The sequence below is a fragment of the Oreochromis aureus genome, linkage group 1 (genome assembly GCF_013358895.1).
Source record: "Oreochromis aureus strain Israel breed Guangdong linkage group 1, ZZ_aureus, whole genome shotgun sequence".
Lineage (NCBI taxonomy): Eukaryota > Metazoa > Chordata > Actinopteri > Cichliformes > Cichlidae > Oreochromis > Oreochromis aureus.
The window spans coordinates 27,668,339-27,681,002 of NC_052942.1; the positions used below are offsets into that span (position 1 = coordinate 27,668,339).

The following is a 12,664-nucleotide window of genomic DNA, read 5'->3' on the forward strand; positions in this document are numbered from 1 at the left end:
TTTAATTATAAGAAATATTTTTAATAGTCATGGACATCACCAAATGCTGTGTTTTCCTTCCTTAAGATTTCTGCCAGGCCTTTACTGCAGACGCCTGCAGCTGCTGCTTGTTTACGATTCTCTGCCTGCAGTTTTGCCTCAAGTATCTGAAAAGCATGTTTTATTGGGCTGAGATCAGATGACTGACGTGGCCGTTGAAGAAGAGCCCCCTTTTTTGCCGTAAGAAATTCTGGTGTCAGGTTGCTTTTTGGGGTATGCTTCAAAACAGCTTCAGTCAGTAGTCAAATTACTTTTGAGATGCTAAAAATTGGGGGTTATGCATAAAAGTTGTAATTCCTAAACCGTTAATTCAGTGCTTTTGTTACTTCAAACACATCTTAATTATTTGACTTGCTGTGGTGGTGTAAAAAGGTAAAAGAGCAAAAATCACATCATTGTTTAAAAAAACAAAACACGTGCTTAACTATATGTTTATAAATGACAATAAGATTTAAGCATGTCAGTGGCCAGTGTTTTATCTGTTGTCACTATAAATTGTGTTCTGACTTAAGATTCAAACATGGTGTGATGAAGAGTTAAAAGACTTAAAGGGGCCTTTTGGTTTTCTGTGTTTTAATTTGTTTGCCTGTGGTAGCCAATCAGAAGAAATCTGGCTTTAAGGAAGGGGAAAAAATGAGAGGATGAACTGAGGGGCTGCCCCTAGGACAAGTGTAAGATGTATAAGAATTATTTTGAACCGTGAGTAATGCAAAGCTGCTCTGATCTAAGTCTAAGAATAAAAATATACAGCTGAAAATGATCATAACAGGTTCTGTTTAAAACAGTTCTCTCTTCTTGTTGTTTTTTTAATCAAGATGTCATTGTTTCCCAGCACAAAGCAGGTAAATTAAATTTTAAAAGACAAAAAAATAATAATCTAATATAATAATTCAGAAACTAATCATTCCCAGAGATTGTTTAGCATATTCATATAGTTTTCTAGCCTGCAAAAATATGAACAAATCCCATTATAAATTATTTGGTCCGCTCTATTACATGATTATAATGAAATTCAATTTTAAACAGATATTGAACATGTGATGTCATCGTTTACCTTATAATGGAAAATTACCTAATATATGCTGTACATGAACATGCAGTGTAGCTTCTACAATGTGCAGCATCCGAGGGGTAACAGTGAAAGGAAACAAGTACAGAAGTAAAAAAAAAATGGGATTGTCATCAGGATTGCTCTCTGGCCTATGGAAGATGGATGGATTTCCTGTGCCTTGCAGCTTTTAGTTATGATCTGTCTGTGTTTAGGTTTGCCCTTGTCCTATCTGTTGTTACTACTCTGTGTCTCAGACTCCATGCATGTGTTTCATGAACTGTGGGTGGCTTCCGTGTTTCTGGTTGGTCTCAACATGACAAGAATAACTCTGCTTTCATGAAACTCAGTCCCAGGCTGAAACTATAAATTTAGGGTTGAGTTCCAAGCTGGAAAGGCAAATAGGACACAGCAGCATAACAAAAAAGGGGTGGGGGGGGGGGAGACAGATGGGGAGGACAGCTGTAAAATGCAGAATCTAGAGAGCAGGGAGGGGAGAACAGGAAAGAGAAGAGTGTTTTGGAAACTTGTACAAGACTGAAGGCGCCTTGAGCCAAATATAACAATCGAGTCTGGTCACACGCTGATTGATGAAACGCTCAGAGGAAAGAAACACTTAGCTTCTGTCACTAATGTTGACGCTCAACAGCCTTTGGTCAGACCTGCGCCGCATTTGTTTATATTAAATTTCAGATTTTGCCTTTAAGCTCTTTCTAATGTCATCTACTGCATTCATAGGTCCAGCATGTCCAATCTAATCAAATGTGCCGTTTTCAGTAAGATAAGCCCCGGCCTAATGTATTTAAATCCATCATAACATTTTTTTTCCATTATCTCATATTTCATGTGTGAGCTCATAATACCATCCACTGTCAGATTTAATTAGTAGGATTTTATTATTTTCTCTATTTTCTTTTCTTATTATATGATAAATCCATAAAGACTTGCAACTTATTATTGTATATTAGCTCATGCTAAACCAGCCTTGGGGTGTTCAACTGTCAGTGCTTATGCTCCATTGTTGGTAATGTGAAGAAATCCTTTACACAAATGAAATGAATGCTAGGTTCTAAGCACTCCGCTTTGTCAGTTGTTTCATGATTTCGTGAAGCACGTGTCTGTCATACAGTGGTCTACCGTGGAGTTAGAGATTTTTTGAATTTATTTATTTTTTACTGTCTCTATCTTTTTTTTCTTTTATTTTCTTTTGTAGAAATTAAGCGTCGAGCTCCATGGCTGTAAAATTAATCCTGCGTGGAAGTCTGAGAACTACAGTGTGAATAAACCCGCGCCTTTAATCAAGCTTGAATGAAGTTACAGAAGTATTTTAACAAATTACTGTGAATTACTTTGCTCTTTTTTTTCCCTTAGTGTCCAAGTTCTAGTATTTTATGTATATATATTTTCATACGTACATTTTACGTTTTTTTCCTCCTTCTTCTTCTTATTTATTTATTTATTTTCTCTTTTCTTTCTTTTTTCTTGTTTCATTCTCCAAATTTAAGACAGCCAGCGTTTATTGTCAGTTTGCAGAGGGGAAGTCCCAATGCTCTTTCAAAGCAGGCGCTGGCTTTGCTGCCATAGCATTTCGGATGCTTCACAGTGAACATAAGCTGTGAAACAAAGACTTCCTTTCAGTGGGATTCAAAATGACTTAATTCAGTACAAATGCCGAGAAAAAGTAAAATCTGAGTTTCAGAATCAGACTTTTGAAGCTGATGTAGCACCGTGTGTAGAAACCTTCTCTGGTGCTGATGGCTCTGTTTTCTGATACTCACTTCAATCTGTTTCCCTCCCATGTGTCAGGCAGGTATTTTACTTTTTGATCCATTTTCCCCGACATGAAATACTTAGCACTTATTAACAGGTATCTGTGTCTGTGCATTGCAGCCATACAGTTTATCAATACATCTTGCTAACCAAGCTTGCTGACCTTGGAAACTGGTCAAGTGGAGGACAAAAAAGAAGAGGCAGGCCTAAAAAGCTATGTACAGCAGATGAACACTATCTGAAGGTCATGTCCTTAAGAAACTAAAGAAATCCATTAAAACCTGACAGAGGACCTGAGAGATGCATCTGGCCCTTCAGTTTGCTGTTTACATTTGCTGTTTACTGAAGCGTCATCAAAAACGTCTCAGTGGAACGGTGACTGTCAAGAAACCACCTTTTTGTTAAGGAAGGAAAATGGTTAGAAAAGGATGCAGTATGCCAAATTACACAAGAACTGGATGGAAATTCAACTGGTCTCATGAAGTGATACATTTAGAAATGTTTGGTTCAAATCATCATTTATCTGCAGAGGATGTCAGGAGAGAGCTACAACTGTGAGTGTCTGTAAAACTGAGGGTCTGTGATGGTTTGGGGCTGAATTTCAGCCACTGGTGCTGGAATTTTGAATGCAGAATAGTACTGTCAGGTTTTGATCCACCATGCAAAACCATCTGGAAGGGATCTGATTGGCAACAGCTTAAATTTTCCATCCATCCTTATTTATAAAGCTAAATTTTCCATCCTTATTTATAAAGCACCTTAAAACAACCACAATGGACGCAAAGTGGTGTGCACTGGAATTAAATAATAAAAATACATAAGATATATATGTATAAAAAAGATTTTTCAGTATGACAATCATCCCAAACACACTGTTAATGCAATAAAACCATACTTGGATAGAAAAAACACAAGGGGACACTGTAAGTCATGGATTGGCCTCCCCAGAGCCCAGACTACAATATTACTCAAGCAGTGTGATCATCTTGACAGAGAACAGAACAAAGGCAACAACATTCAAAGAAGAGCTTTGAATGTTCTCCAAGAAACCTTCAGAACTTTTCCTGAAAACTACTTAAAGAATACATCACTGCACCTATTTCTCATTTTCCTAGCAAAATATAAAGAAATGAGGGGTGGCTCAAGACATTTGCAAGTATAATAAATAATTTATTTGAATAGCCTACATTGACTTAGGTGTGTGTGTGTACGCGCTCATACACACACACACACACACACACACACACACACACACACACACACACACACACACACACACACTGAAAAGATTCCTGTGAGTCACAACTTGTGTGTTTTAGTGATGCCCCCACTACTGGCTGTAATTGGCCTCATGAAGCAGGCTGACACTGCGCTGCTCCGGCTTGTTATCAGGCTGACAGACAAAGTGGAAAGGACAGCAGTATCACTTAGAGAAACGCAGCAGACCTCGGAGGCATACGCATACTCACAAAAATACACACAAACACCACCACAAGTGTTCACACAGCTGTCACATGTCGCTGTTCCGACACAGGCAAGTTATGTGATGTGATGCGACTAACCGATGGTGATGGTGAGGAGAGTGCACCTAAAGTATTGCCCTTAAACGACAATCAAATTGGAGATGGGTAGACAGATAAAATGAGATAATGGACGCACACAGTCAGTTTAATGCGATGAATAGAAAAGGATAAGACAACATCCTTTCACGGTGAAAGGTCAGTACAATGACAGAAGTATGCTTGAGTTGATTTAAGGATTTGTTTGGTGATGTTGAATTTTAACCGTCTCAAAAAGTGTTTAACATATATGGAACAGCTGAATGTTTTTGTTCAAACACTACAACTATCTGTCAGTACAGGAAGACTGGCATCGCAAGTTTCGAAATCTAAAATCCTGGTCCCATTCCCGGCCACCAAGACCTTTTAAGTCATCTTTAACATTTTCTTCTCTCAGCTGGAGCGTTTTTGTTTGTTTTTTTTAAAGACAGTGAATCAGCCTTTGAATATTTTATGTCTTTAATGCCACAGACTTTCTTCTTTTTAGTTAAGAATGTGTGCAGAATTAACACAACTTTTCAAAAATTCCTTCTGTCTAGACATGAGAGCTTGTTGAGGTGTTCCCAGTGCAAGACGGCTCGCTACTGCAATATCACTTGCCAGGTACAGTGTGTGTGTATGTGTGTTTTAATCTTTTGGGGACAAAAATCAAGTTCTCATAATGTAAATCATTACATTTTGAAATGTACACTTTGTTTATGGCTTGTAGCCGTGGTAATAATGGCTATGATGGATGTGTCTGTATACATCAGTGTATTTATATCCTCCTTCTGCAGAAACGAGCATGGTCAGGCCATAAGAGAGAGTGTAAATGTCTGCAGAGCCTCCTACCCAGACTTCCCACTGACTCAGTCCGTCTAGCTGCGAAACTCATCTTTGCCTTGGTATGTTGCTGGACTTTCCCACTGTTCAACTCAGTTAAACTAAATGTGCACAAAGAAAGCTGCTTAATACCTTTCCTTTTATGCGCCATAACAGACGGGCATTCCTGCTCTCAGAAAACCCTCAGAAAAACCCGACTTTAAAGAAATCCAATGTCATGTTTTCTCTGTGCATGAAAGTTTCAAGGACTTTATCTGGGAGCAACAATAAGTACAGCACATAATGCGCATCGGTAGGAGAACGATATTTCAGTAAAACCAGAGTGAACTGCAGAACTTCTCTTTTTGTATGCAGTTAAGTCCGTCTAAGAGCAGCAGTGAGGAGCTCTACACTCTAGAGGAACATGAATCACGTAAGTTTGTCTTGCAAGTGTCTGTTTGCATTTTACCTCACTGTAATAAAAGTTTATTAGAAAATGTTTGTTCTTTGACCTGTGTGTTTATTTATATATAGAGAAAGTGTGTATAAATAATCCAGTGGTAGCCAAATGCAAACTTTTTATTTTCAGCTGGGCTCATTCCTTTGTCAGATGCTATAAGGTTTTCTTTCTCTTTCTAGATAAAACAATGTTGACACGTCTTATTACACTTATTGTAAGTGTATCATAAGAGCTCTAAATGTGCAAATTAGATTATTTTAAAAGCTGAAAAGCAGAGAAGCCCAGAGCTCCCTCTCTCGGCCCACCTTTTTCAGCTCATCAGGTGTTTCTAGGTGAGCTAAGACATGTAAGCTTGGGTCTACCCCAGGTAAGACATGCCCAGGACACTTCACTTGCCACCCGGTGGCATCCTTAGTAGATGCCTGAACCACCTCAACTGACTCCTTTCAATGGGGAAGAGTAGAAGCTCTACTCTTAGTCCCTCCTAAAAGGCTGAACTCCTTACTCTATCTCTAAGGGAGAGGGGCCCAGCCACCTTCTTGAGGAAACTCATTTCCACCGCTTCTATCCGTGACGTCATTCTTTTATTCACTACCCAGAGCTTGCATCCATAGTTGAGTGTAGGGACATTGCTTGACCAGTAAATTGCCACTCATGCTGAGCTCTCTCTTCACCACAACGAACCACTACTGCACACACAGCACGAGTCAGTCTGTCAGTCTCCCGCTCTCTGCTCCCTTTACTCTGGAACAAGAACCTTAATCAGACATTCTCAAATTCCTCCAGGTGGAGCATCTTCCAGCACACCACCCATTGACTCCAAGAATGCTGGGTACTCTGAACTTTTGTTTGGCAAGTAGAGATAGTCAAGACACAAAGTTGCAGGGCAACAACCCTCTCGTCTACCGGGGAAAACTCCAACGTTCATGCACTGACAGGCCCAGTGCACTTATGTTTTCTTGAATTTGACAGTGATTATAATTAAATGGCTTTTAATGGCTTTTTAAAAATAAGTTAGTCCACTGAATACCTGCACAGTGTTTTCCAGAAGTACATTCAGCGATACTGAGTTACAAAATACCGAGAAAAATGTGCTTTGTCAAAAAAAAAGATGGAGGTTTCTTCCTGTTAAAAGGGAGTTTTTCCTTCCCACTGTTGCCAAAGTGCTTGCTCTTAGGGGGTTGTATGATTGTTGGGCTTTTCTCTGCTGTGTTGTTACAATATAAGGCAACTGTGGTTGTGATTTTTTGCTGTATAAATAAAATTGAATTGAAAATTGAATTGAATTGGATGCAAAGCAATTCTCATTATGCACCCAAAAGACCTTCAGTATCAACATAATAGAAAAAGTAATAATCCATCTCAAAGAATGGATTTTATAAAAAGACAGTGTGGTTCCTGGAGCCAGTAGGTTTTTCTCACTGAGCCTAGCCCCAAGCAACTGGGCCGCTTCCTGTGGCAGATCCAAGTTTTATCTCTGGCTGAGTGAAGAACTGGGGGACAGATGAGCTACTAGAAGATGGATCACTAAAAAGTTGTGCATCTAGAAACAAAACATCATCAGACTTTTCTCTCTCATCAACTAAGCCAGTAAAAAAAACAGGCAGTATTTCATCTGAATGTGGTGCAGGTCTCGTTGCTGACGGCAGGTTGGGGTAACTGGCAGATGATTTAGTTTTGGAACTGTATCCAGAAATACTGACTAAACAGACGGAGCAGCCATCAAAGTGATCCTGTGGTTCCCTCTGTACCACTAGAAATCCAAAACCCAAGCTCTTTTTCTTTCCATTACTCGGTTTTCAACACACACCTGGCAAACTGAATGAGATGCCCATGACTTGTCTTGATTACCCAGTTTCGTACCAAAATAAGCAGAGGATGCCTTTTCCCACAAACTCTGTTATGTTTTGTTGCTGTTTGGATATAGTGAAGGATCCACATGTTTAGCATCTGGATCATGTTTACAGTTGCCACTCGTCAAAAAACATGATGTGATAGAGCAAAATGGATTTTTTTAAAAGAAATGTTAGATTTTATACAGCGAATATGACGCAGGACAGTGTGACGGGTTTAACAATATATGTATTTATCTGGTAAAAGTCTCATTGAGATTGAAAGTCCCTTTACAAAAGTGATTTAGCAGATGGCGTCAAACATTGTACCAACTTTATACATTAACAAATACAACTGTTAGATGCTAGAAATGAGTGAAAATCTGCATCATATGTTATAAAATATCAATTTAGGTCCATTTACAGGCAAATTTGAGTGCAAATTTTAGGAGTCCTGACATCATCACATTAAAGAACATTAAAGTTTTACACCAGAATAACTGGATTTTATGAAGACCGTATTTCAACTACATTTGTATGATTTTTTTCTTTTAAATGTTTTTACAGATCTAACTTCTATGCCTGAGCAGAAGAAACAAGGTCTTTCTCAGCTGGCGTCCATGTTAGAGCTGTACCTACAACAGGAAGTACCTGACCTGTTACAGGAAATGGGATCAGCACTGCCACCTTCCTGCCGAGAACCCCTGAGCCTCATTGCCAAGGTCAGCTGAATGCACGTTTGCTTTTCTGCATAGTAAGAACACCTTGACATCCTCATCATGCACATGAATACGCAATCAAATCCCGTGTACCTCCACAAAAAGACACATCACCTCCTCCTTGACTTATCCCACCACGCGTCTGAGATCTTCCGAGCATTCGTAATCAGATCCCCTGTGTTTATGTATTCCCAGAACAACTTCAGGTCTCACTCTCTTAAAACATACCAGCTGTCTTCGGTGGAACTGAAACCACAAACACTCGTGTGTGTATCTGCAATTTGCTCTTCCTCTGTTTTCTGTTAGCTTGTGTGACTCCTCCTCATCATTTCATTGTGTTTGAATTCCATCTTGTGTTCATTGTGTTTTTCCCACCACAGTGATTGCTTGCGTGTTTCTCGAATGATAATGAGCCTTTTGATAACAGAAAGGTGCAAATAAGCACTTAAAAACTATCATGATCGAAACAAAATACATCAACTTACTTCATCCAACTTTTATACATGTAAAGTGTCATTTACATTTGACTCAAAGAAAGTCACATGTAATCAGTGTTTTTTTTTCAGCAGATAGTTGTGGATACTGTACTCATAGGGTGAGAAAGGGCAAAAGTGTTTTGGGGTTTTTTGTTGCTCTTTTACTTTTCGCTGAAGATCGTATAAACAAACGGGACGGCTGTTAGTAAACTGTTCTGTGGACACATGAGGCTAAGATGGAGGTTTGGGTGTAAATCAGAAGCTTTATGTTTGGAGAAGGGAAAGCTTTACATACCAGCATAAAAGTCTTCCCCATTTATGAAAAGGGGTGGGAATGTCATGGTTTGGTCCTGTTTTGTTGTCAATGGGGGAAAAAGTCTCAGCATCATTGAAAGAGCAATAAATTTAGAATTATTCACGAAGAGGAAGACGTCAGCACCTCCATCTGTCAACAGAAACTCAAGCTGAGTGGTACAACGCACACAGGTTTCTACTAAAGAGTGGTCAGAGATGTATGGAAAAATCTCAGTTATGACCTTAATTCAAGAGAAATTAGCTGTTTACTTGAGAAAACCCACAAAAACCCAGAGTTGCTTATGCTCTATGCTTCAGAATGATTTAATTTCCTCTAAGCTGATATGAAAGAGTGATCAGCTGTGACTGGAAATATTTAGTTGCAGAAATTGCCGCTGTGAATGTTGTTTAAGGTGATCTCATCACCGGTATGTGTGACGCGTATTATTACCGGTAATTCTTCTTAGTGGAAAGTTTTCCTTTGGTTAGGGTCGCTCACAGGTCACTTACCAGGTTCACCCACCGGGGGGTGTTTACAATTAGAGCATTTGTGCCACAGTGCAGTGACTCAGTGTCTGACTGGAGACACCAGCAACCTACAGACAGATAACAGGCTTTTTTCTCCTTTGTAAGCCCAGCCACAAAGGCCTGTATTCAAAAGATTGGCTAATGGACAGGAATGTAAAGTACAGGAGTGACTTGTTTTTGTAGAAGCACTTTGTTTTAAAATGGCTGTCAGATCGGACGGCACCTTTATGTCCATCAATTTGTGTTGCTCTCTTTTCCTTGATTGAGCCTCTGCATGCGACATGTTTGTCTAGAAAACACAAGATTTCAACAGGCAGTGCTCACTGACCTTTAAAAGCTTAAATTATTAAGTAAAATAAAGAAGTCTGAAGTGCCTAATTCAATTCAGTTTTATTTATATAACACCAATTCACAACATCAGTCGCCTCAAGGCCAAGTACCATCCTCAAAGAAATCACTTGAAGCCTGCAAATCTGGATATTTGGCATGCAGACCTGTGCCTCGTCTAACAGCTGATTTTGTTGGATATGACTTATTCGTAAAGAGTTTATAATGTCAATGAAATTCACTATATAGTCATTAAATTTTAAGAGTAAAGCCACTCATGCTCACACCTTTTAACTTGGTGATATACACGTCATCAGACCTTACGAGGCTGTGAAATGACGGTTCAGTAATCGCTAACGCTGCATATTTACACTCTCTGCATCTCTTATGTACTAAATCATACACTGCCATCATATACTGATGTGATCCATTGGACTAAATCTTTGGGTCTGGTTCAGCTGCGTTATTAAACATTCATAATCATTATAATTACTCAATGCATCTGTGACTGCGCTGTTCCTGACATATTATTCAGTTGGATTTTAAAACACTGCACCAAGCTTAAAATGAAACCATAGTGGAAACACATAAGTTTGGCATCCTTCCTAATGCCACATGAGCTGTCTATGAAACCAGACAAGGTGGCACAGAAAGCAGTGGTTTAGTGTGTCTGATAAATATCAGGGAGAAATGGCTGTCCTGCAGCGTGCATTATCTGTAATGTGCTGCATACTGATGTGAAACCTTTTTAACTACCATTGATTGATTGATTGATTAATTTAAAATCTCACCTTCAATAAGATGGGCTAATAAATAAATGTGCCACTATCCAAAATGATGACTTATCGTCTGCCAATAGGGGGCACTGTGATTGCATGGTCAACAGTCTGTATTTGTAGTGCAAAGGAGTCCTTCATTTCACTTTTGCTCTCTTATTTTTCATATTTGCTTTAACCTCCCATATCTCTGTTGTTTTTACCTACTGTATGTTTACAACAATGTAAGGACGGCCAGACCTACTCTGTGCACTTCTGCCTGTCCTTATATTTTTTCTCTCTCTTTCCTCATTATTCTTTTTAATGCAGCCCTTTCTTCTTCCCCCGTCTCCTCCTCTTGTGGTCGCTCTCTTTAATGGTCCTAGTACATAACAAATGAGGAGTTTATTATTGTGTACTTGGAGCATTCACTGTGCTTAACAAAACAGGTCATTACTGTCAGTGTACTGTGTGTGTGTATGGGCATTTGTGTATGTATACGTGTGTGTTGGAGTTGCTCTCGTGTGGGGGTTTGTTTTCTTTTGTGCTATAAAACCATTCTTTAGGCTAATAGCTGCTCTATCCTGTGTACTAATAGTGTCGTACAGAAACATACATGCACGCACGCTGACGCACACAAGGAAGCAATGCCACATCGTCATTACTGCTCTTAATACCCCCAAGAGGAGCAAGGAGGGAAGTAGGGAGAGTTGTATTTGTGTGTGCTACTACTGTGTACTTTGTACTGTCTGTGTATTTACAGTGCTGGGGAAAGGTTTTAGATACCTAACGTGTTCTCGTAACACTATCACAGAGCAGCTTATCAGATTCCTTCTGCAGCATGATGGTGACGACAAACATAGAAACAGAAGAGCAACATCTTCAGGAACGCCTCAGTAGAAGGTCTGCATGCAGGAAGACTGCAGTGGGCATGCATTTGTGCCTGTCCATGTGCTGTGTTTTTATCAGACTGCAGCAGTATAATAAGCGGCAACATGGAAGCTCTAACTGTGCTGCTTTCATTGTTTCTTTAAAGCAACTTCCCCACTCTGCAGTGTGTGTGTGTGTGTGTGAGTGTGTGTGTCTCTAGATCTCAGTGTGTGTGTGTCTCATCTTAGATACTTGCACATATTTGTATTTATGTGTTAATTTCTTGTTGTGCTTATGTGGTTAATTCATTTTTATCATATGCGTCTTTGCCTATACTTGTGTGTATGTGCTTAGGTAAATGCGTGTGTGTGTGTTCTCTAACCAGCCTGCGAGCCTGCGTGTGAACTTATTGTTATGCTGCATCAGCCCTTGCTGCACTGAGACCCATTTCTCACACAAACTCCTTACATGACCGACATGTTACCCCATAAAAAACACACTCTCTCACCCCTCTCTGTCTTCCTGAACCTGGCTCTGTGCGTCTTGTTTTTTTCCTCCCTCGGCCTCACCCGTTTGCTCCGCGCCGCCCATCATTTCTCTTCTTCATTGACATTCGCCCTTCTCGTTCCCTCTCTGGCCAAGTTTAGCTTTTGATATGAGGGTTATAAATAGCTCTTTAAAGACACCTCACAGGGCTGCTCTAACAGTCCAGTGCCACCTTTTGAATTTTAAAATCTTAACTTAAAGTAACTCAGAAACATCATAGAAAAGTCTCGGGCTTTAAAGCATAAAAATAGAGTTTGTACTTTAAGATGATGTTAATGATTTTGCAGTGTGCATCACAGAACGCTCCCACATACAGTAATGCTTACTGTAGCATTATGCACAGAGATAAGTGGGTGGTTTAATGTATAGTCTGAAGATAATTATTAGTGAATGTGCAGTTCGTGCTTGATGAAAATATGTTTTAGTATTAATAATGGGGAAAGTGCTGAAACATGAGCTAGAAATGCCTCATCTATAGTAGCTACCTGGAGACATTCTCCCACAGTGGAGGGGGGAGAAGTTGCCCTTAAATACATAGATGCAGTTTACTTCAAATGTGTTCGAACTACTGGAAGCACTCTGTTTGCTTTAGGGAAAGGGTGGAAGCTTCAGAGAGTGTTTTGCTGCTGCCGAACAGAAA

At 39.6% G+C, this 12,664-nt stretch overlaps 1 protein-coding gene across 1 annotated transcript in view; it reads left to right on the forward strand.

The window, feature by feature from the left end:
• The window catches only part of smyd3 (SET and MYND domain containing 3), a 106,441-nt gene that overhangs the window by 31,260 nt on the left and 62,517 nt on the right, over positions 1-12,664 (forward strand). The window contains exons 2-5 of the mRNA XM_031730894.2: positions 4,956-5,019; positions 5,193-5,300; positions 5,593-5,650; positions 8,077-8,231. Coding sequence (XP_031586754.2) covers positions 4,956-5,019; positions 5,193-5,300; positions 5,593-5,650; positions 8,077-8,231 — 385 coding nt within the window. The remainder of the gene's footprint in view (positions 1-4,955; positions 5,020-5,192; positions 5,301-5,592; positions 5,651-8,076; positions 8,232-12,664) is intronic.